Raw genomic sequence first — 26,370 nt, 5'->3', positions numbered from 1 at the left:
TAGTTCAATCAGCCCCTTCATATCCAACAATTTTTGTTTTAAACATTTTTTTATTTAATCGCGATGTTTCGAGTTATTTGGCTATCTAAGTTAAAATGGGTCACCCTGTATATATACAATAGAATATGTTCTTTAGTTTATTAATTTAATTAAATAATTTAATAAATTAAATAATTTAATTTAATAAAAAAATACCTTTTCTTATTCATTAGTGCTAGTTTTTTTTATGGCTTATTTAAATACAAAGACATCCTAATAGAGACAGACACAATAATAGGAACAGTTACTCTTGAAGCAAATTAGATTACAACGCTACCATTGAATTTTTATTTATCACATTCTTGTTATCTCTCTTTTGTCTCTTACTCTTGTCTCCATTTTTATGCAACATGGTATAAGCGTAAGTATAAGTGTTATCTCCAAGTGTTTTCCAAAATCTCTAAAACGAATAACTTAATAACTTCCGTAAATGAGAAATCAATTCCCTACCTTTGTTAAATATTTGTTATTTTCGATTAAAGTTGAGAAAATAGTTCGGTTTAAAAAAATCTGTGAAATTTTCCGGCTCTTCGAAACCTATCTAATTCGATACTTTTTCTCATGCAATTAGCAAGGCAAAATGCGAGAATACAAAATCGGGACAATGTTGCGCGAGAGATACGATCAATATTTTGGACTGGATTATTGGCCGTCCAAGATCTATGCCCGATCTAGCGAAGTCCCGCGAACTCAGCTGTCTCTCCAGTTAGTTCTGGCAGGATTATTCCCGCCCTCCGAGAAGCAAACCTGGAATCCGCACTTGCCCTGGATTCCGACATGGACGTTCTTCGTGCCATACAAGACTGACAACCTCTTGTTTCCGCATTACTGCTATCGGTAAGTAACTTTACAGAGAATTGGTCACAAGGACCTGATAACAGGATTGACGATCAAATCTCTTTCCTTTATCTTTTTTCAATCTTTTTTTCACGAACGCTTAAAATATAATTGTTTCCCTTTTTCGTCTTGTTTTCAACTATTTTAGCTTTAATATAATCTAAAATAAAAATAACTCGAAAAATAGAGAGAATAAATTTAACTATTTTTGTATGCTCTTCTGTGCAGGTGCATAATGTTTTATACAGAAAATTCTAATATTTTAATCTAGCATTTCTAATTGTTTCATTTTTAGCCTCAAACTGTCATGCTGAAGTCTTAGTGTTTAAATAATTCGGTGTGAATTTTTATACATATCCAATCCAGCAAACTGCATACTAAATTTAATTTTTAATCTTGAAATGCAATCATAAACGTAACTAGAAATTAAAACTATTTACAGATTTTAAAGAAGCTTATTAGTATAAGATTATTAATATTCTTCTAAGATGCCTTGAGCGTCAATCTTATTATGTTGCTTGTCAATTTAATTTGTGATATTATTACTTTAGTTTAGTTTATGATTATGTTTCAAGATTGAAAATTAAATTTCACGCGCAGTTTACAAGATTGGATATGTATAAAAATTCACGACGACGCACTAAAGACGCAGAATGACCATTTAAGGTTTTCATTTCCTAGTTGTGTATTCATATTACTGTCTTAAAAGATACTTTGTTGGAAATAAAAATTAAAATTAAAAAAGGGGCTACGAGCCAAAGTTGCTAATGTTTAATAAATCTTATACATCAAATACAATATACGAACAAATCTATCACTAAGTCAATTTAAATATTAATAAAATATAAATAATAATAAATTTCAATCGCAAAGAAACGATCATTAAAGTAGAGAAATAAATAACCAGTAAAACATCCAATCAAAAAATCAAACATAAATTAATTTATAAAACCGATAATTAAAAATATTTTCTTATACATATATAAACTTTGTTACTTCTTTCTTTTGATTATAAAACAATAATATTCCAATAACGTTCAATCAGTAGAAATCTCCGTTGATATCAATTAACAAATATGTCTCGAAATATGATGGATGACCAATTGCAATTGCATGACTGAAAGTCTCGATTACAAAATTGTCGTATCATACTTGCAAAAGTAGATCGACGGTTGATCTGAAAACGTGAGAAAACTCCTATAATTCCTTAAAAAGTTTCAATTGCAATCAGTTACAAAAATACAAAATTTTGTAAAACAGCTACTGGAATCTTCAAAACGAAAAGATGACTATCGTTAAATTTTAAAGGCGTATCATTACTTTTTTTATTTAATATTTTTTCTTTTTATTTTTTAGATACATGGAAGAATATCAACGGTTTCTTCAACTAGATGCGAAAGAGATGATTAATAATTACAAGAATGTAATGGATTACTTGACGGATCACAGTGGTAAACTAATCAATACTACGGAAGCAGTTGGTCACTTATATAATCTACTAAAAGAGGAGGTAAGCAATTATTCCGATAGTAATAAATTTATAAATTTATCTGAATTTTTTATCATATAATCATTTCTAGAGTGCCCAAAATTTGACACTGCCAAAGTGGACTCAAAATGTTTTCCCGAGTCCGATGATAGAGTTGATAGAGTTAGACTTCAAACTTCGATCATATACAAAAACTTTAAAAAAATTAAACGGAGGTTGGTACTGTGTTATTATTGCAGAATGTCCTTGAAATAAATCAGCAAACTCTAATAGTGAATTTTATTTATCTTAAGGAGATGTAAGCAAACGCATTAAGAAATCTCCAGGAAAGTGAGGAAGTCAAAAGATCCGGGATTATCGCATCACTGATAATAAAAGATCAAGCTTAAAACTAATTGTAGCTTTGTGATACAATGAAAGTCATACGTCATATCTGAAAATCAAATGATTGTATTGATTATAAAGTTTATATGTTTCGTGGATTTTCTCCGTATCCAGATCCATTCTTGGAATGCCAACGTTTCATGAATCAATCCACTTCATCAGGGCGAGGAGCAGGCTGATACTGAGCTATTCCTCTAGGCCGTTCCTTTTATATTACGCTGCTTGTTGAAATGGTAGTGGGGAGGGGGAGAGGGCGAAGAAGAAAATTAAGGGGGGGGAGGTAGTGGAATCGGTCTTTAATAACCGGGAGAATGGTCTTCTATATTTTATTTATGTTGTAGCAATTATCTCTATTTAGATTGTTAGGGTGTTTTTGTATCTCTATGGCTTCTTTATACTTTCTTGGAAAGTATGATGTAATGTTGGTTATTGTAGTCGTCTTGTCAAACAGTATTTGATATCCTGTTTCGATGTTGTGTTCTGATAATGCCGACTGCGTGGCGTGTTTTAGCCTGATACCAAGTAGGTGTTCTTTTATCCGTAGGTCGACCATTCCCCCGGTTTCTCTAATGTATACTTGCCCGCAGGAACAAGGTATTTTGTATACTCCTGCGGAGCTGAGTGGAGGTCTTTGATCTTTAGGAATTCTTAAGATTTGTTCTATCTTTTTGGTTTGAAGATAGTTCGGATATCGTGATTGTTTAATATCCTGCCAATCCGATCTGTTGTTCCTTTGACATACCTATGGGAGAATGGATAGAATCCTTTCGTCTGGTTACCAGGTATGTGTCAGAGACTATTTTCTTGTTTGCATGTTTATTGATTATTTTGGTTATGTCTTTTTTGTCGTGTCCGTTTTTCTGTAAGGTTAGTTTTAGGTGGTTGAGTTCTATCTGTATATGTTCTTTGTCAGAGATGGTGAAAGCTCTATATATAAGTAAGTTGATTGCTGTTTTTGAGTTGAGTGGTGGTGCGACTCGGCACCTATCTGTGTGCGTTGGTTTTCTGTACACTTGATGGCCTAAGGTACCGTCAGCTTTCTTAGAGACAAGAAAATTTAAGAAGGGGAGTTTTCCGTTTTCCTCTGTGTCTATAGTGAAGTGGATATTTGGATGTTGATTGTTGAGGAAAATAAGGAATTTACGGAGTTTGGCTCTGCCGTGTCTCCATGTCACGAATGTGTCGTCTACATAACGGAACCAAACTTCTAGTTTTTTGGGTATTTTTCTGAGGGCTTCTTTCTCAAAATGCTCCATGAAGATATTGGCGATTACAGGAGAAATAGGAAGGCCTGAACCGCTCCTGAAGTTTGTTCATAAACAACAACAAAAAACTCCAAAACCAGGGCGAATGAGAGTCAGCGTGGTAATTAATACGCAATCTTAATTCTTTAATCCAAAAATAGATTCTTTATTCCAAAAACAGTACGTTTCAGTTCACTTTGGAACCATCTTCAGCAAAGCAAATTTAAAATATCAATCCCTTCATGTCAAAGAAAAAATCACCATCAGATTAGCAGATTTGATGTTATAATCTATTCGAAACATTAAAATTATCTTATAAATATTTCTATTGAACAAGTTTCAAATTAACAACCCTAACAGCACAAGACGTCCTCAGGATTATCCTGAATATGTCCCAGGATATCCTGGACATTTTATGGACATGCATATCTCCACAGGACGTCCTGAGGATATTTTTAATAAATAACGTATTATATATGTATGTTACAAAACTATATACAACTTAATATTTAATTTTATTGCACAAGGAAGTTATTTCCAACAGCTCGTTTAAAATTTAAAGAAAGAACTATGTTCATTTTAAGATCAAATATCCATGAATTTGTTAGATATTCTTGTATAAAATTTCGCCACAGGCAGAAAGCATTTGTAATTTAGAAATAATGTGTTTTTCCAGATTTACAACTATGCGACTATACTTTCTTCATCTTCAAGATAAATAGAATATATCACTGAGATTTTGAAATTTATTTCAGGGACATCTTACATTTTTTTTAATTTTATTATTTAAAAATAAATCTCAAAATTTTTAATTGTAACTGGTGTTTATATGAAAAGGCATGCTGCTTCGTAAAATAGTGGATGATATTCGAGAGCACCAAGCAGGAAAATCGCCACGTGATAGAAAAGCTTTTCTGTTTGGTGGCCACGAATTTAATGTAGCTGCTCTTGCCTACACTTTAGGTACAAATGAACCAACAGTACCACCTTATGGTGCTACGATCATTTTAGAAACTCTCCGAGACAAGAAGGGAATTTACTACATCCGGGTACGTTAATACAAATATCTCATGCAACAAATAAGGTTATTGGAGGGAAGACGCCACACTTAAGCTTTATTCTTGAATAGAATAACATTATTCTTAATGTTATTGAATTAATGAACGAAAAAATATTGTCTATATTCTAGTAACCTTTCTTTATTCATACAGATCAAGAAATTAAACTTTTGATGTTCCGTATTATTAAAAAAAATTAATATGTCATACCCTGCAAAAGTGGCATCTTCCCCCTATATATACGGATAAGATGCCACCTCGTATGGGAAAAGATGTCACAAACAATTAAATAATGTGATGCAATATAAACTTGTATATTTTACTTATTTATAGTTCATAATCAAGGATTTAAGCTATAAGAACACATAAAGATATAATAAAACATAAATTGACAAAATATGAAACAGAGTAATCCAGGAAGTAAGTTGGACATACTTATATTTGTTTAAACAGCATTTCATTAACTTAAAATATTTCGAATTATATAAAGCATCCAAAATTTTAATTCATATATAAAATCGTTTTAATAACGGTTTCAAGCAGGAAAAATAGTGTTTCAAATTTACTGTCATCTTATCCCCAAGTGTAAGAGGAATATTCAATTGCAGCTTTTACGCATATAAGAATATTACAAATTATAATTTATCCATATAATACAAATTATAATACAAATATCCATATATTACAAATTATAATTCATCCATATAACCTCCAGGGAACACTGATTAAAACCGTATATCATTTTTCCGGTTTTACAGTAAACATCGAAATACAGACCTCAGCTAATTATAGTATACCAAATATTACAAAGAGCATGTTTCACGACCTACTTTTTCGTATTTCGTATAATCTTTACCAATCAACTTTGGCATGAACATGCTCATCTCTGCCGAAAACTGCGCAACTGTTTATCACACGCTTGTGCACAGTCAGTATGGCCAATGCATGTTCTATAAAAAAATTATAAACAAAGTAGCGTCTTCCCCCTTGTGGCATCTTCCCTCAAATTATCTTAAGTCTAGAAATTATATTAATTTTTATAGTAGTAAATTTTCTGTAAACAATTAATAACAAATCTACTTTCCACGAAATGCAATTCAAGAAAAGACTTAATTCATTTTCTATTCTAATATAACTATATCATATTTATTTTTATATCTTACGAGAAGTAGTCTCCATTTGATGCACATAATAACTGTCCGAATTGTTACTGTTCAATATCTCAACATAATTTTTAAAACATTCTTCTTAGACTCGGTTTCGCAATATAAATTTTTTAACCAATTTACTCATCTTTTTTCAATTCTAGAATCAAGCGCTTGATATTAAAGATTTATTTTTCGTGAACCTCTCCACAGGTTTTATTATGGTCTGGCGTTACGGAACAATTAAAAGTACAGACAATCCCAGACTGCACAGAGATATGTCCCTTTGAGGACTTCCTCAGAATTGTGAAGGACGTTCTGCCGAGTGATGATGAGTATTACTGTCGTCGGGATAAAACAGAGGACCTTAAAAAAAACGCACATCATCGATCGTCAGCAGCATGTATCGCTTACGACAAAACTTCGTGGTACATCTTTCTCGCCGTTCTCTTCGCATTTACATCAAAATTCGTGCAAAAGTGACTTTTATCAATACAGTCAGAATTCTAGATATTTATTCTTTTTTTTGTTGTATTTTTTTGCAGAAAAAGATAAGAGCATAGCTACATGGTCTTAAGTTAAAAGGAAATAGTTGCAAAAATCGACGCAGTACACGTTCTGACCGATATCGAAAATACTTTGCCAAACTATGAGAACGTTCGGGAAGCCCAACGAGGTTGTGGCTGTGCGTTTCGCTGCATATGCTGCGGTTACCGCGTTAATGCATTTTACCGCACGCATTGTTACACTGTCGCGTTATACACGGACCACTGTATATATGTAAATAGCTATCGGTATATCAATTTCATAGTAGTCGATATCGTATTCATTTGGAAATAGACATCTCTCACTCATAGAGGTATCATCAAGAATGTATACAGTAAAACATGTTCACTCTAAATTCCTAAATCATAATAAAAAAAGTAATTTTTTTCCACTTAAATAAATATGATATTAAAGAGGAATTTTACATATATATGTCACCTTGTGGTAATATATTTCATAAATAAAAAATGTAGTAAATTTTTTATTTTCTTCTGGATACATATGAAAAAATCAATTAGACCTCATCTGGAAAACAATATTTAATGCTCATGTATTATAAATACATATGTATAATACACAGAATTGGAAAGTACTATAGTTACTTGTAACTAAATTACAATTAGGCTCGGTTTTTCATTTTCTGATTATCTTATGATTAAACTTAATAGTTGATATTTTATCTAATTGGCTACGATTGGCTATTTTATCTAATTGATTTCTATAATAATGTCATGAGTGAAGTCTATTGGGTGGAACATCAGGTTGAGTTTAACCATAAATTAATCAGCTAATGAAAAATTGAGCCTTATGATACGTTTCCACTGAGCGCGTCACGCGTCGCGTCGTCAAAGGAGAGAAAGAGAGGGGTTGTGTATTTATATAATCTTATCTCTTTCTCTCTCTTGACGCGACGCGTGACGCGCTCAGTGGAAAGTACCATTAGAGTTACTATTTTTCAGTAACTTTAACTTCGTTCCTTTTTTATAGTTGTAACTGTAATTTAACTTAGTTACATTTCCTTTAGTATCTAATTTGAATTATTTGTACACATTTTAAACTTATTTGTTAATTTAATGTTATTGGTTAGAATCTGAATAATTGCGCTACTACCGCTCGCTACCGGGAAAACAAAGGCTGCGTTTAGAAGACAAACAGTAATTTAGGGGATTATTCTGTAACTCTTAACGACTGTAATTGTAGCTTTACAATGTCATTGCGTAGCTTTTTTACCATATACAAAACCTACGCAATGTTACCGCAGTTACAGTCGTTAATTACAGAATAGGCCCCTAAATTTGGCTTATTGTTAATGTCCACTAGCTTTAGCTTTCGTAAAAGAATTATCTGTACAAATATTACATTATAATAACAGCGTTTTTATTACAATTTTATTCTGCTGTCGTTAATGTCTACTGGTTCCTTACATCTAAAGGGTTGTCTATAATGGGAGTAATATGGTGTAAATTGTACAAGCTAAAAGAAATTGACCAATCAGAGTATGAGGAGAATAATTGATTACGACTGGTTAATTTCTTACAACTTACTGCTTACTAATGCAATATTACTCCTACTGTAGACGAAAAGCACATTATATTATCTGTTTGAATATCACATAAGGCAGTAAAGTCGTAAGCGAAGCGACCAATTACAGTAGATAACGTGAAGTTATTAGCTTACATTTTTTCTATTATTGGCCAATTCGCTTACTGCTTATTTGTTATATCCCAAATAGAACAAAAACATTTATAAAAAATTTAGGAATGGCTATTTTTGTTTTAAAACCGTTTAAGGGGATGCTGGAGTGTCCTGTTTTACCATTAATTTTTAAAGACTCTTTTCTCTTAATTGTGTTTATGGATTGAAAAGTCCTTCTCTACAATTAAAGTATCGACAACAACACAGGCTGCCAGCTACAATTTAATGCGAAAAATGAAAGAAAATTAAAAAAATTGTAGTTTTATCATCGGCTCCTGCAGTCAACTCGTCACAATATGTGCTGCATATAAGAGTTTCGGATTTTACCCGTTTAAAATAAGTAGCCAGCAACCTACAGAAAACTTTGAAGAACAATCCTATACTTTTAGAAATGAGGTAGGGGCTTTGGTATAAGAGAAAAGAGTCGCCGAAAATTTCGTTTGTATATTACGAGTGAAATTGACGTGAAGCCATGAAACCGAGCAGTATTTTAGTTGATCTCTTTCTAAGAGATGGCGTTGCAATATGTTAGATAAGGACAGATGAATGCGTTTGAGTGGGACACAACGATATATAATAAGTATAAGAAATGATTGAAAGATGTCACTATAATCGAATTTGGAATTTAAAAAAGTCTGTACTATCGACCTTGATTAAGTTCGACCGTCACTCTAGCATCTCCTTAAAGTTATTTTAAAAACGTTTTTTAGGAACCGGTTAAATAACATTGTATAAATGTTTCAAAATCGTTGTTTTTTAAGATAAAATATAAATGAAAAGAATAAGTAAGTGGTGAAGGATCGCATTGAACTATTAGATGTATAACTTTGCTTCCGCCGTTTTCTTATAGATGGCTTTAGCGGTAAGTGGTGGTAGAAATAAATAGATCATAGACGTCATACAATAAACTTATGGTGCGTTCCGTATCGCGCATGATGTGCATGATGCATCCATTGTCCTTGTTTAACGTTTGGTGAGCAATAAGGATAAACGATATATAATATCTCATTATATAATATCGCATTATGCGCATCATGCGAGAAACGGAACGCACCCTTAGGCATCTGTCAACATAACCCCATAGAAACATTAATCGATTTGTGTCTGCATCATAAAGTTATTCTCGATTGAAAATGTCAGTTTACGAACCAAATTCTCGTCATTTGCGGGAGGTTTTAATTTTCTACTTCAATATGAAGAAATCTGCGGCTGAAACTCATCGAATGCTCTTAAATACTTATGATGAGGCCGCTATTAGTGAAAGAACGTGTCGTGAGTGCTTTCAACGTTTCAAGAAAGGTGATTTTGACGTCGAAGACCGGCATAGCGGTGGAAGAGAGAAGAGGTTTTCGAAGATGCAGAATTGGAGGCATTGCTTGATCAAGACTCGTATCGAAATCAAGAAGAATTGGGACGATCATTGGGAGTGACTCAACAAGCCATTTCAAACCGCCTTAAAGCCATGGGAATTATTCAGAAGCAAGGAAATTGGGTGCCGTACGAGTTGAAGCTGAAAGATGTTGAACGGCGTTTGTTTGCTTATACAACAGCTGCTTGAAAGGCAAAGACGGAAGGGATTTCTGCATCGCATTGTGACTGGGGACGAAAAATAGGTTCATTACGATAACCCCAAGCGCAGAAAATCATGAGGAGTTCCCGGCCATGCTTCCACGTCGACGGCCAAACCGAATATTCACGGCGACAAAGGTCATGCTCTGTATTTGGTGAGACCAGCTCGGCGTAGTGTATTATGAGCTGTTAAAACCGACTGAAACAATTACAGGCGATCGGTATCGAACGCAATTGATGCGTTTGAGCCGAGCATTGAAAGACAAACGGTCGCAATACAACGAGAGACACGATAAAGTGATTTTGTAGTATGACAATGCTCGACCCCATGTTGCGAAAGTGGTCAAGACATACTTGGAAACGTTGAAATGGGAAGTCCTACCCCACCCACAGTATTCTCCAGACGTTACTCCCTCTGACTATCACTTGTTTCGATCAATGGCACACGGCCTGGCTGATCAGCACTTCCGGTCTTATGAAAAAGTAAAAAATTGGATCGATTTGTGAATCGCCTCAAAAGATGACCAGTTTTTTCGACACGGAATTCGTACGCTGCCCGAAAGATTGGAGAAAGTAGTGGCCAGCGATGGACAATCATAAATGTATAACCAGTTTTTTGCAATAAAGCCTCGAATTTCGGAAAAAAACGGCGGAAGCAAAGTTGTACACCTAATATATATCATTTTAATGAAACGAAGACATGAATTTGTCAAGTTACAATGTCTGGCTGTGTAGCAGATTACTGCATAAACTCATTTCTGGTTTTGCCTCATTCACGCTCTGTCCGTATACTAGCTCTTACTTGAGGTACTCTATGGCCGCTATTTCATTTGTGCATTTTTGTCGTGCGACAAATGAAGACAGAGAGATCCTCGGATCTTTCTATCTCATAGCCAATCAAGAGGTTTGAAAAATTTGTCGTACAGCAGAAACGCATAAATGAAATATGGTAATGGCCTTTTAGTATACCCTGTATTTGCAGCTATGCGCTCTAATTATAATATTCGTCTTTTTGAGAGAGATCAATCAGACTTATGTGAATCTGACACTCGACTTAAAGAAAATAATTTTTTTTAATGTCTAGGCATTAAATTAAACTCGGTTTATACCCGTTTGTACTATCTTTCTTTTCGTTTGTACCTAAGGGTTTCAAAAATATAAAGGGTTAAAAAAATGCCACCACCCCACTTTAAGATATTTGAAATCTCTAAACGGGTGCTGTTTCGGGATCATTTGTACTCGTTTATACTATCATCGATTTCATTTATACCCTTAATGGCGAACTTGGCTCTTACCCCTGTTTTAAAGGTAAGGTACAATGAATTCTTTAAAAATACAAACAAAACCGATGGTGGCACAAACGGGTACGAACGATCCCGAAACAGTACCCGTTTACAGATTTAAAATATCTTAAAGAATAGCGAAGTTGGCTCTCACCCCTGTTTTAAAAATTCGGTCAATCACCCCCTTAAGAGTACAAACGAAACCAATGGTGATACAAACGGGTACAAACGATCTCGAAACAGCACCCGTTTAGAGATTTCAAATATCTCAAAGTGGGGTGCTGGCATTTTTTTAACCTTTTATAATTTCGAAACCCTTGAGATACAAATAAAAAGGAAGATGGTACAAACGGGTACAAACCGAGTTTAATTTAATGCCTATTAAAATATGTTACTTTTTTTAAATCGGGTGCCAGGTTCACATAGGTACCAATCAGAACTTTTCTAATCGTTCCTTCACGAGCTGTTTACATGAAAATTTCCAATTATTTTTAGATAATTTTCCGGTCATATACATATAACTTCCATGTAAAATTACGTGCATTTTTTTCAGTGAACGGACGTCCAGGACCTATTATAAAATCGCGTTATATAGATGTTGTAAAAATGCTAGATAAATTTGTTGATACACTGAGAGAAATGATTTTGTTATAGGAATAAATCAAGGGAAAGCAAATGTGATATTTGTTTAAAAAATGATCGATTTATTACGATTGCCAATTAATTCGTCAATGTTATAAATAATCAATAGTATCACTAGCAAATAAGAGGCTCATATATATATAAAAGTCGTAGACGATTGCAGGGTCTCAAATTGTAAGAAATTGACTAATTCTAGTCAAGTATTCTCCCTATATTTGACTATGCTTGATTGGTTTCCTAAGACTCCACGATCATCTACGAATTCTATATAAACGAGCTAAAATCTATCCAAAAGATAGGTTAGATTCTATATAGTTTGTTTCTGTTACTAATAATTGATTGATATAGCAGACTAGCAGCAATCACAACAACATAATTTGTTGTCATATATTTGCCGATCACCGGTTAAAGGTACTGGTGGCTTGCTAAATTAACAAAATCCTTTCTCTCAGTGTAAACGTTTTAAAATGGTTCTGTTGCAGTAAAAAAAATGTTTTAAAATAGTTTTTATACTGGTTTCATAAACGTTTAATTGATTGTTATTTCTAATGTTTCCTACACGGACACTTATAACGTATTAAAAACGTTTACTTGTAACCGTTACTGATGTTCTTTCAACAGTTTTTTAACGTTTTTATTCTATTTGGGATCTTATTAGCTTTGTTAAATAATATTCCTAAAATAATAGATGATTATATGTCAACTCCTGTTAATATTATATGATTAGAAAGTAATATTTAATTTTAAACAAATGTACAATATACACATATAAAAATCGTGATACGATATATCGCGTACACTGCAATTTTTAAAGAAAATCGCAAGCACGATGCACAATTTTGAAAATTGCACATCCCTATTATTTATAAGTTCAGGAACAGTTGCGGTTTTTTTATCTCGAAATTTATCACGAAAAGTTAAATCAGAAAAAAAATCTTTAAAAATTTTTGAAAGCATTTATATTTGAGAATAAAAAGATTTTTTCTTTTTTCAGTCAATTCTTTAATTTCAAAGAAAAAAAACCCTTTGTAAAAATAAGTTTTTACATAAGAAATTCGAGAGTATTGCAAAAAATCATCGCACCATATTTTTTTAAAACCATCAATTTTCAATTTTATGTACTAATTTGGAAACAAAATATAGAAACGAAACTAAAAAACAAATTCACAGCTTTATATTCTCTCTTTAAAATTTTCCTTGAAAACTTCTCTACGATTGTTTTTCGAAATGAACGGTAGGGACATACATACATGCAAACATATACATACATTTAACACACCTAATATGCAGCATTAAACTCTATAATATACTAGAAGAAGAATCGCCGTTAAAGTAAATGAATGCTCTAATAAATTGTGTGTTCTGTGGCTCTCCAACATGCTATGTGAGACAGAGAGTACATGATCTGTTACAGATATCTGTCTCCCGATTAGATTACTTTAAGAGCATTTTTTCTTGCATTAAGAATCCTTTTGTTCTATAGAGTTTAATGATATACAATATTTTTTTATCACGATTATACAAAAACACGCGCTCAACATGTTACAAAGAACATTATACTATCGGCGCCGCTGTATTATAAGTTGCTATAGTTATGTTATTTTTATCCGCTTTAAATATACACGACTGAAACCATAACCAATAATCATAATCTTCAATGTCTGTCTGTTGTAATAATAATCATTATACCAATCCTTATAGAAAGGGTTTTAATATACATAAATAAAATTTCATAAGAATTATACCAGTATTGCTTAAATAAAACAAATATTTAAAAAATCCATTTTAACACTGTATTTTCCGCTATAAAATATGAGTGTCTTTTATATATAGAGAAGATATGTTTTGCAGTGTAAAATTTTCAAAATTGAAAGGTAGGACTTGATTAATATTCATATAATAGACGTCCCTAATTAATCATTATTGATATAAAAATCATCTGCGACACTCTATATCTATTTTCTCACTGTTCTGGATATAAGTATCCTGAAAGCACATTACTTATTGTTACATTTTTTAATATTTATTGTAAATAATGTCATATTTATAATTATGCGTAAAGGTTGAAAAATCAAGTATTAATAAATCAATGAAAGATTTCTCCAAATGTGTTCTCGATTTGCTTGTCTTTATTGATACGCTTTACAATATCACGAAATAAAAATGATATAGGTTTTTTCACATGTTAAATACTTAATTAAATTTCTGTAAAGATCTGGCAGTAGAATGATCCCAAGTAAAAAATAAACGACAGTTTGTGACGGGTATTTAAATATCACAGATAGCGTAATCAGATTAAATTCTCCGTTTGGCGAATGCGAAATTGGAGCAAATTTGATTTCAAAATGAACGAACCGGCTCTTCTATTTTTGTCTGGGTGAAAAGTTCAAGAACCTGAAGAAAACGCGATCGAAAAGTGGTCTCCACGTAGAGTTGCGAAGTGGAAATAGACACTGCTGCTTTGATCGACACGTTCATCGTATTGATATAGAGCGCCGTTAAAATTGCAGAGAGAAAAAGGACAATTTGTATATTTCTTTATGTATAACGCGCGACGTTTAATATCACGTTTGATGCACAGGTTATTACGAAGGACGTTTGAGAAACACTGTCGGAGCGATTCACGCGCGATCCTCCGCTGCCGTTTTTCTGTTCTGCATGGAATCGAGATATCTCAACACAGATACGTGCATCAAGAGGGGTCTCTGCACTTTCGTCACGGTGATTCACCTTCCGTGGCAAAACTACGGATGCGTGCGCACCTAAGATGTACTGTCAAGAAGCACGTTTTGTATCAAGTATGTTATTTACATAACGACGGTTCTTGATAGTAAGTTGCCATGGTGCGATGTCATTGGATAAATGATAAGCTTGTTCCTCTTCTGTCATCAAACAAGTATGATGGAGTCGCAGATTAAAACGGTATAAAAAATATGAATAGCGGCTACGTCTGTCCGATTTGTACATGGCGAATGTTATTTGTATTAGAAAAAAACCGATGGTGCATCGGTAATTGCAAATACACGTACTCTATAAATTATAAAATAAAATGTATTGGTTAAAATTAATCGATTTAAATCAATAATCTAATAAGCTTATAATGTTCCAAAGCATTAAAATTAAATTATACAATTTTGTGGCCTATAAACACATTACAAGAAGTAATTTTTTAAAATTCAAATATTACAAATATAATTTATCGTCATAAACAGCATCACAATATAAAACGTTTCGACTTATTTGATCTTCTTTAGTTTTACATCAATCACAAATTAATGTTTCAAAAATTAATACACACAAGTATAAAGTTTCTAATTTAAAAACGCATATATCACAATTAATCCCTGACGTATGACATTGAATCTTATTACCATTAACGACTGTTTCTCAACGGTTATGTCATAATTTTCAGAGATATAATGTGGTAATAGATAATTCATCAAGTCAATTCGCATCCTTATATCAAAGATATAAGTCAATGCTTTTTGTATCAAATAATTGCTTATCTCAAGGTTTATACTGTAAAACATGCTTGGAAATTTGGTTCATACGTTGTGATGTTCGCGTTCGTAAATTAGTAATTTAAATTTGTGCTCATAGGTATATTATAGATGTTTCAAGATATTAATTTTAGTAATTGACGTAATTGATAATAACTAAAGACTACACGGAAAGCACGGTTTTGCTAAAATATCTAAAAATTTAGCTAAATACAGATCTAAAAATAAAAATTTTGCCAGACCATCATAGTAATCATGTAGGACGCTCAAACTGATTGCTAAAATATCAAAACTTTTGTTTGCTTCTCATGCTTGAGATTCCTGCGCAATTATTTTGATAGTCCATCAAAATTATTTTTAGATTCGTATCTAGCTAAATTTTTAAATACTTCTTTCTGTATAAAATCGTTCTTTCTGTGTAAGTAAATCGATACATTTTATATTGTGATACAGTTTAAAATAATAAATTGTATTTATAACACAGTACAACATACATTCCTTCCTGTGAAAAAATCAAAGAGTTTCTGAAAGTAGATGTAAAAAAAAAATACCCGTGTCTCGGCGTTTTACCAGATCAAGTCGTTAACGTTTTTTATGCAGCCATTTATCGTATTTACTTCATATTGGCTTTTTACAATTGTTTGAGCGACATGTCAACTTTCATTGCATGAAAAGCCGAAATCATTTCAGCAACAATTTTTTTGTAATTGTCGGCTTTTTTATTGCCCAGAAAATTTTCGATGACGGCTACCAAACCAGTAAGTCAGTACCGAGACACGGGTATGCTTTCCTAACATCTACTTTCAGAATCTCTTTGAATTTTTCATGGGAGAAAACCTGTGCTGTACAGTATTATAAAAAGACATTTGATGATACTTAAAAAACGTTAACGACTTGATCTGGTAAAACGCCGAGACACGGGTATTTTTTTTACATCTACTTTCAGAATTTCTTTAATTTTTTCATGGAAGGAAAAAAATCGATTTTTGTCGTACTGTGTAATATTTGAATTTTAAGAAATTATTTATTACAATGCTCGTTATAGACTATAAAATTGTAGAATTTTTGTATTGGTTAATTTAAATTTTTCACTGTAGACGTACTATTTTTATTCTACGATACTGGCGCTGATACAATACTATAGTATATTATTGGACTAACTTAAATCTTACACGCTATATTACTGATTCGCGATCTAACAAAGCCATTCGGGAGGCAGAGCGTTTTCAGCTAAGGGAAACCCTTTTGGATCTGATTGCGAGCATAATTTCTCGCCTGTGGCATAGTCCAGTATGCTTTGTACTATTCAATAAGCGCTGCAAGTAACCGCTGTGCTGATTTATACGAAACTGTATATGCACAGTATGTAAGTACGCCGATCAATTTGAATAGGTAATAGTGTAGAATCACTTATACAGTTTGGAATCTGAATGGCTCGTTAATGCAATCGATAATCAGTTTGCTGTTCGTATTTGCTCGACAAAGTATTTTAAGCATGTAACGAGGGCATCTAATTTCAAATTTTAAAAAACATTTGATTGTTCAAAAAGTTTAAGTAATTTTATAAAGAAATCAAAGACAATTATTTATGCCATTTAATGTATCTTTACGCAATAATATTTATATCGTTTTTTTTTAGTTATCCTTTAACAGACAATTTAAAAATCCCGTCTTCTCAGAACTTTCTATTTTTCTGGTTGAGAAACTTTGGTAAGTGAATTTTTAAAACCTTTAAATACAGAAGTTCTTATCGTTAAGGGAATTCTGCGAAGATCGAAATAAACGATAATCGAAGGTTGTTTGATCTTGGATGAATACAGGTTGTTAAGATAGAACAGCCGCATACATAACGAGACCTTGTATTGTCAATTCGAGATCGTGGTAAAGATTCGATACATTGAGCGTAGTACGCGGTTAATGATTACATCATTCCAGATTACGTTGACAGATAGATACGCATGTAAGTATGTATGTAGTTACAAACCTGAGCACGTGTGAGTTCTATGCAATAGCCTTGGTTAACTTTGTTCCGCTTATAAGTAAGTAATAAATTGTAATTTGGATAAGTAAGTAATAAATTGTAATTTGGATATTTTCTTATTAGATTTTCAATTCTAATTGATCTCGCAGGAATATGCTATTAAAATATCCGGCGAAGGTGACATCCTGTGTGTATGTATCTATGTATAATGTATACCTATAACTTTTTAAAAATCTCACAAAATTATATTTATTTATATATTATTTACTCATGTGTAATTATGTAATACATATATTACATTATAAAAGATATAATCTTTTATAAGATTTTATTCGGACCGACAAGAATTAAACACTAAGTATAAAAATATTGAATAACTACAAAAATATGATATATATGCATGTACATATATAGGATATAGATAATTCACTGGGAATTGTTTAGGCAAAAAAGATCTAGCTTTGACCGTCATAGGCTTGAATATTCTTATACTTAGTGTATAATCTTTTATAAAGTAATATCTTTTTATAATGTAATAATAGCGAATAATAGAATTGTAACGAAAATTTTATAACAAATGAAAAACTTTTGCAAAAAAATTTTTTTAAATACGAAGAAACTTTTTTCCCTATCCTATATTACGTTATAAAAGATATAATCTTCGTATTTAAAGTTTCTTCGTATTTAAAAAAATTTTTTTGCAAAAGTTTTTCATTTGTTGCGAAATTTTCGTTACAATTATATTATTCGCTAGAGCAAAGTTACCCAATATAATTTCATTTTATATTATAAAATCTTATGTATAAAATAAAATAATAATTTTACGTACATAGATATACCCAAACAGTATTTTTTACATATATATAAATCTAAAAATATATACAATTTATATACGGAAACATTAAAAATTTTTCCTGAACTGGAAGAGTTAATCATATGTTAATGAAAGAAGAAGAATTTTTTGATGTATGTTATTCTTCCTTCCCGTTCATGAGTGACATAAATAATGATCGCGCGACATTCAAGAATATGCGTACCTCATTGAGAAAGATGGTAAATCATAAAAGTATAAAGGTGAAGGTGTGGGAATGCATACCACAGATGAACAGCAGGTAATGTCCTCTCAAGGCAAGAGTTTCTCAATAGGCACGCGATTGTTAAGTGGCAGGGACAGATACGGCAACGGCGGAGAAGCATCATAAAAAATTTTACCAGTTTACATTACGGGAATTTCACCGTAGCATATTTGGTATTTAATTTCAATAATTTCGATTGTGTCGATTGTTGGTGTTGTAAATATATTATATGATTGTGTTAACTAAGTATCTTATTCTCTCTCTCTCTCTCTCTCTCTCTCTCTCTCTCTCTCTCTCTCTCTCTCTCAACGAGCTATATTTTTTCTTTATCTTAATTATATAAATTGAGAGATAGAAATCAAATTAATATAATTAGGTAATATAATTTCATAATTCATTACCTATATATAATAAAGAAATAAAAATAATGATAAAAAATATAAATATAATTAATATTTTATCTAATTTTTTAATTATTTTGATTAACAGTTAACAGTCAATATTCGACTGATGAAAACTTTGAATATAAATCAAAATTAATATACATTGTATAAATGTATTCTTATATTGGGTCGGGGAAAAAGTTTCTTCGTATTTTTTAATTCAAAATTGTATATACAATATCTTCGTCAAAAATAAACGAAATTTAAATTAAAAAAAGGTTTTAAAGCTTGAAATCTCTACTTTCGAAAGGTTACTATATTTTTTGAGTTTCTGTGAGTTTGGTAATTTTTACATTTAAAAAACTACGACCTGAAAAAGATGAAAAATTTTCTTTTTTCTTTAAGGGCATACTATGCGCCGATTATATACTTGTCGATCTTGAAACACAGTTTTAAATTGAAGTACAAAATGTCGCAAGTTTTCATCAGTCGAATATGAAATTAATAAGCAATTTAATACTATTAATGCTAATGAGCATTTGTAAAATACTATAAAAAGTTTATTGCGAAATATCACTTCAGCTTTATAATTAGTTCAATTTTTTCTCGATTGTAGGTATTATTAGCAATTAAGGTTATTAATACTAACCTTTTTTATAAATACGTTTAAATAAAATAGTCTCTCCTTTTTATAGAAATTATCTTTTCATGTTCGTATCTTTCTTTTTCAAAGACATTTTTCTCGCCATACTTTACGTAATAAATGTCTTGAGAAAAAGCTTGCAGTGTGAATAGCACCATATATTCCTCGTAAGCTTCTTTTTGATGCATTTCTCAAATAAATAAATTCAATACGTTCCTACAAGCATTCAAGTAGCTACTATTATCCTTTGTTGTCGTTACCAAAAATTGAATACAAAGTTTGAGATTTGCACGTAAAATATAAGTTATATAAAAATATCGCGACTTTCCTAGAACTTTGACGGCTAACAAGTAGAGCGAGACAATAAACGAAATGGAAAGTAATGTATATATGGATTCTTCTCATCAGTAAAGACACAAATATAAGTATGTGCATATTTCCAGTAGAGACCGGAAATCAAAGGGAGGAATTGAACAAAGTAGGAAAAAATCGGACAAAGGAGAAAGGCGATAATAGGCGCGATTGTTACATGGAGTGACGAAGGAGGAGCATTGTTTGCATTTTACGACGTGACGTGCGCGCGCGCGTGCACAACCGCGAGCATCAAATCACTGCAGCTTCCCTCCAGCCGTGTAATTTAAGCCGTGCGTAAGTATGCGTGCTTTTCTTATGCGCGAGATCCACCTGCGTGACGATTACATCACCTGCGTCTCGAAGCTCCGCGGTTCCCCGACCAATAAACTATAATCCTTCGGTTCGGACGACGAGTACAAACGCGATTGATTAGAGGTTTTGCGGTACACAATTTTTACTTTACTTTCTTCAATATCTTTAGATCAACGACTTTTGTACGTCAGTGTAGGTTTGTTTTCTCGTTTGCAATGATCGCACACCGAAATCCTAGTATGAAACACCTTTTACTCGCTTCATGAAATACTAATGGCGAAATCGAGTCTGTGGCATGCGAGCGAGTGCATTATCAACAGCAACTGCGTTAAAGCAAATGCATTTTGTGTGTTTCGGCAGGATTGTATCTCATGTCAGATAAAAGGGGAAGAGAATTTTGTCGGATCGTTGCGATATTTTCCGCGATGAAGTCTGAAGAGCGTTCGATAGCGTGACAAATCGGTGTGCCGTCGAAGTGAAATCACTTGATCCACGAATCAACATGATGAAATCACAATCCTGGCGTAAGAACAACGGAATTTCTAAAAGCAATTTCAATGCGCAATATACCTATAAATAACGTGCCGTGTTAAGAAGGTAGAAAGTTTTTAATTTACATGTCGAATTACTCCGCAAATTTGTTTCTATGCGAATAATTGCGATTTATTAATATTTATTACCGTACTTTTTACGAAACATTTAACTAAATCGTAAATATGATTGTACTACTTGCGATATGATGATAATTGCAGCACGCGAATCGGAACGTGTGACGAGACGCAGCCAATGATGCTCGTTATCGCGATAAAATGGGAAATGTATCTTAATTAACTCCTGGGAGCCAATGGAAATCTCGTAACGACCGAATAGTTTTCGGAGTTACGAAACTAATTACTCTCATCTAATTTAAGATCAGATCGAATGATAAAACGGAGATAACTGAGCGTTCGCTATATGTATGTGCGTAACTTATCAGTCACCGATATTTGCTATGAGAAAGTTTGGCAAACAAATGCATTTGAAGCTGCTTTTTTTATGATTCCTACTTCCATTTATCATTTTGACAAGAAAGTGTTATTTTAGGGAGAACAGCAAATTGTTACCTTTGTTTCCCGCGTCCATCAAAAACATTCATTCTTTCGAAGAGAAAATGGAGTGTCCATTACTGATATTTGCTATTAAAAATTGTGATACTCCAGCAAACAAGTGGAAAGTTACTTTTCTATAATTTCTACTTTTAGTTGTCACTTGGACAGAACGTGTCACTTTTTGGACTAATACTGAATTATTATTATTATTACTTTCCTCATCATTAATTTTTTTAAGAAGAAAATAGAAAGCCAATCAAAGATTTTTTTTTAGAAAAAATAACATTCAAGTGACAAACAAATAAAAAGTTGCTTTTCTATGATCCCTGCTTTTATTGCCATTGTGTTAACTTTAATATATTTTTACTATTATTTTTCTCGTTTATTAAACGTTTACTCTTTCAAAGGAAAAATAAAATATCTATCAGTAATTTTTGCTTAAAAAAAAGTGATATTCTAGTAAACACCTGAATAAAATTCCTTTTTTTTTTAATAATTCCTGCTTCTAATTGTAAAAAAATATTTTTGAACCAATTGTTACCACTAGGTATCTCCTGTGTTTCAGAATCAACCATTTTCTAAAAAAAAGGAGAAGGAAATTTGACTAGTTTCATTTTTATAATACACAGATATTGAAAACTATGAGATATGAGATTTCTGTTTACGGAATTGTCAGCGAGAACTCGTTCGTCGAAATTTCGGCCAGATTGAAGGAATCGGGGGACGTGACTTCACGCCGGGCGACGCGGCGTCAGGTTGCGCAAACGTGACTCACACATTTAATCGCGCGCCGCCGTCCTTTTATGTAACTTGCCTGCACACGAGATGTACGCGGATATATCAACACTTCGAAGACCTTATAAATAAACGTTGAGAGACAGTTGGTGAAAGATGGCTCAATGACTTACCCGATAAAATCCTGCGAAAGTAATCGCCTCTTTGCTGTCTCGTCTCTCATACGAAAAACACGAAAATCACATTCGCCACGGTCGCCACGACTTGCGGTTTTCTTCGGCGCGGCGGGTTACGCTTTGAAAATCCTGTCTTGCGTGTTGCAGGAGGCGAGCCGCCGCCGTACCGGGCTCGCGCATTCCCGGACTCGTTGCATACCGATCGGATCGGGCATGGCCGATCGATCGAATTCGCGCCGGTGAATCGTCAACTTATGTCACTTCTCCACACGTGATCGCACTTCCGAATTCCCAATCCCGCGGCCGTTCACTTCCGTTCTATTCGTTCCATACAACGAGAATACGTACGGGGACACTGAAGTACCGTGTCAAAATACTCGTTGCGCGCGTGACAGCTTAGCGAGCGGCCGCGAACGCACGCACGTTGCTAAGTTGATATGCCGCTGTCACGCCTCGGGCATCCACGGCGGTGCATCGTAGGCAGCAGGTGCCAGGTAAGGAACTAGGAATCCAGGTGCCCTTGCTGCCGACGACGTCATTACGCGGCCACGACTTGCTTTCGCAATTTTCGCGGCGCAGCTCCGGCGCCGGTCTGCGCAGTCGCGCGCCATTCTACAGGGCGTCGAGTTAACAGCGATTTTAGATTTGATCGATGATTAACGAAATCGCGCAACATTCTGATTAAGGATATAATTATACGTATATTTCTTAACAAAATGAACAAGTTATGAAAAATTGCAAATTTTTTATAAGGTAACCAGGCCCAATTTGGTCCGTTTCCCAAAGTAGGTCCACTCGTCCATTCGCTGTTTGTATATAAAATTTTACGATTAATTTAACAGATGACAGTAGTAATTCGAGCGAGGGGGTAACCATACTAGCTGAAATATTGTCCCACATATTACATGACATCATATGATTTCATCTGATTACAAATAATTTTTTTCGCTGCATATGAAGTCGTTTGGTAAAATATACGAATTTATTTAATATTATACAATGATTTATCGTGGTTGCATACGTAATTATCGGATTATACATAAAAATTTCATATGAATTTTATAATGATTTCGAGGACTCTGTCCCACGATTACATTAAGTAGTTACGCCCTCGAATTCGAGTAAGCGATCCGTACGACTCGATTGCATCGATTCATAAATCATTATTCATTCTGTTGTGTAAAAACAGGAAAAAACTAATACGTCGTGGTGGTGATGTAATATTCCGTAAGTAAATAATTGCTTTCTATAATTATGAAAACATGGTTATTAATTTCCGTAGTTCATGTTATTGTAGCTCTATATTCATATTTTACAACACTATGTTTAGTTTATACATTTGCGACAATTTGTTTTGTTTATAATTAAGGAGGTTCTCTCGTTTTTTTCCTAGTCAATAGACAGTTTATTCATAATAATATGTAAAAGAATTAAAATGATGGAATAAAAAGGTTACTAACAATATCTTATGCTATTATACATAATTATTGTTAATTTTATACGTTACTAAATATTTTTTAAATGACAAAATAAAAGTTGTAAGATGCTCATTTGATGTACACGCATCGTCCATTTGACATATATCTATAGCTTTTGTCATTGAAGAATATAAATTTCTTATAAACTGCACGGTCAGTTTAAATGAAACTTTACGAGAACAAACTTAAGTGTTTACTTTATAATTATAACGATTTTTAAATTGCTGTCTTATACGCAAGTGTCTTAATTTACAAGAGAATAACTACAGAATAAGATTATACCTTCAATTTGTAACGTAAAATTCTATAAATTTATAATTAAATATCATCAAAATGGTACGGTAAAAGTCAATGAAATTTTTTCTAGATGTTATTAATATTATTATATTTTGTATTACATGTATATTATAGACTTGTCTTATATTTCATCAAACGCGAGAACCTCCTTAAAGAAAAGAAACTCTTTGTATGGTGATACCAATGTGGGCCATGTCAGAGCATTTGCGTAAGTGTGACATTTGTCACAAATAAGATCTGAGCCGAATAAGGCTTACCTAATTTTTTTTTTAATTCTATTTATAGAGATATTGAAATAAACTAAGTGAAAATCAAATCTTTATTTCATTCACTCCCAAAAATAAAATATATCGTTTATACAGAATATTTGTAAATCAACGAAAAAAAAATTTTGTTAAAGTCTGACTTTGGACTTTATTACATGAATATGAATATAATAATTAAGGTCCAAATAAAAAATAAATTAAAAATAACAAAGGAAGTAAACATTGGCTGCGTTCAGCGGACTCAACAGTTGAGTGAGCGTTCGCTATTGATGTATTCTTCCAGATCTAAAATGCTGATTGGATGATCTAAAAGCATATATCAATTTGGGAACCAATGTATCGCCTATATTGGCCGAACATTGGTGAGACATTTATGGCCAATATTGGCCGAATATGGGGGCCAATATATACATACAAGTATTATTGGCTACAAGAAATATAAAATTAAGATTAAATCAAGTAAGAAAATTATTTGTATTTTTTAAACACATTGTTTGTATTTTAAAGCATAGAATTTATTTTGAAATAGAGAATTCGTGTTTTTAAATCATCAAATTTGTGTTTTAAAACAGTATTCGTGTTTTTTAAGTAGAAAATAGTACATGTATAGGCAATCGAGCTGTAGGCAATAATTTTTGTGCGCAATCGAACTGTCGGCAAAAGTGATGTAGACAAACGATTTGTGGACAAACGGAATTCCCCCAAATAAAAGTATAGTACATCTATGTCTTTATCGTAATTTGTAGATACATTATGATAAATACTTAATCAAGTTTCTTTGTCTGAACATCTATATATATCGTTTTATTGTAATTTATGAACGCTATTCATGCTATATAATCCATTCATCAATATGTTTACATTATATGTACTTATGAACATAAATGTATACAACAGACTGCACGTACTTGAGAGGATTTATCCCAGAATATTAATAAAATACGGTTAATAGTAATAATAATTTTATTATCTCTATTATTATATGTATGTATAAATTAATATATTTCTATTCAGAATGAATTTATGAAGCTCTGCCAGAAACATAATAGAGGCAACTTTTAATTTTGTACCCATACAATATTGTATTCAAACTTCTAAAGAAGTTCATAGAACATTTTAAGAATGTACAAGTATTCTTAAGAACGTTCGTATACGTTGTATTAATGTCATGTGCTATCTAGGGTGTAACAATTTTATATAATAGATGCAATGAGGCGAATAATTACTCGATAATGATGCTCGTAGGTGTTCTCTTAGGCCCATTTTAAACGATCTACAATTTGTGTCAGATGTTTTTTCAGGACAGAATTCTATTTATACGTATATATCGTGCATTTTGATATATTTATACATTTAGTATATATATTTTCAAAAATTTTGCATTTTAAGCGCAATCTACAATTGTGTAAGCACCTAGTTGTAAACGACTACAGTTATAAGAATCGACTAATTACAATCGAATATTCTCCACATTTTCGAATTGATTGATCAATTCTTACAACTACAACCACTTATACCTAGGTTTACGCAATTGTAGAATGGACTTTATACGATTATGATTTAGAAAATTAAAAGCAGAATTCTATTTCAAATTCTAACACAAATTAGAGGTTTTCTACAATAAGCCATTACCTAAGCCTTAAGTCTTAAGAAATTGACCAATCATAATCAATTAATCTTCTTACATTTGATTATGATTGGTTGATTTCTTACGATTTAATAGCGAATTTGGTCACTTGCGCTACGCTAGATCAGTCCGTACTAAAACTGCTTTACATAAAATCAACAAAGTTAAATGTATAAAAATTAGATATATAAATATTTTAAGCAAATATCTAATGATACATTATTTAACAAAATATATCTAATGATACATTATTTAACAAAATATATATGTATCGTTGTCAAAGTTGATTAAATTGTATCATTGCATTGAGATATTTTATATAAAATAGTTTTTAATATACATTGATCCAATGTAGTGCGTGTGATCGAATTCACCATAAGATTTAAAATTTAAGTAACAGCTCTTATTTTGTAGAAAACCCATTATACAGGGTCATCGAAAAGTATCGGATCCCCCTAATATCTTCAGTTAGAATGCATTTTGGAGAAAATGTCCAATAGCAAAGTTGTATGGTTTCAAGCGA

At 32.4% G+C, this 26,370-nt stretch overlaps 1 protein-coding gene across 2 annotated transcripts in view; it reads left to right on the top strand.

Annotated features, from left to right (window-relative positions):
• The window catches only part of LOC108762502 (venom acid phosphatase Acph-1), a 9,021-nt gene extending 1,926 nt beyond the window's left edge, over nucleotides 1-7,095 (top strand). The window contains exons 3-8 of one of the 2 annotated variants that reach the window (XM_018509533.1): nucleotides 611-876; nucleotides 2,233-2,386; nucleotides 2,457-2,580; nucleotides 4,831-5,042; nucleotides 6,410-6,624; nucleotides 6,742-7,095. In XM_018509533.1, the coding sequence (XP_018365035.1) occupies nucleotides 611-876; nucleotides 2,233-2,386; nucleotides 2,457-2,580; nucleotides 4,831-5,042; nucleotides 6,410-6,624; nucleotide 6,742 (972 nt within the window). In that variant the 3' untranslated portion in view covers nucleotides 6,743-7,095. Of the gene's footprint in view, nucleotides 1-610; nucleotides 877-2,232; nucleotides 2,387-2,456; nucleotides 2,581-4,830; nucleotides 5,043-6,409 lie in introns of both variants that reach the window. The other variant, XM_018509532.1, reaches the window with a different exon arrangement.
• Nucleotides 7,096-26,370: the final 19,275 nt, after the last annotated feature.

Source organism: Trachymyrmex cornetzi, unplaced genomic scaffold (genome assembly GCF_001594075.2).
Source record: "Trachymyrmex cornetzi isolate Tcor2-1 unplaced genomic scaffold, Tcor1.1 scaffold302, whole genome shotgun sequence".
NCBI classification, from domain to species: Eukaryota; Metazoa; Arthropoda; class Insecta; order Hymenoptera; family Formicidae; genus Trachymyrmex; species Trachymyrmex cornetzi.
The sequence above is the reverse complement of the archived record's forward strand: the minus strand, read 5'-3'. Positions and strand labels throughout refer to the sequence as shown.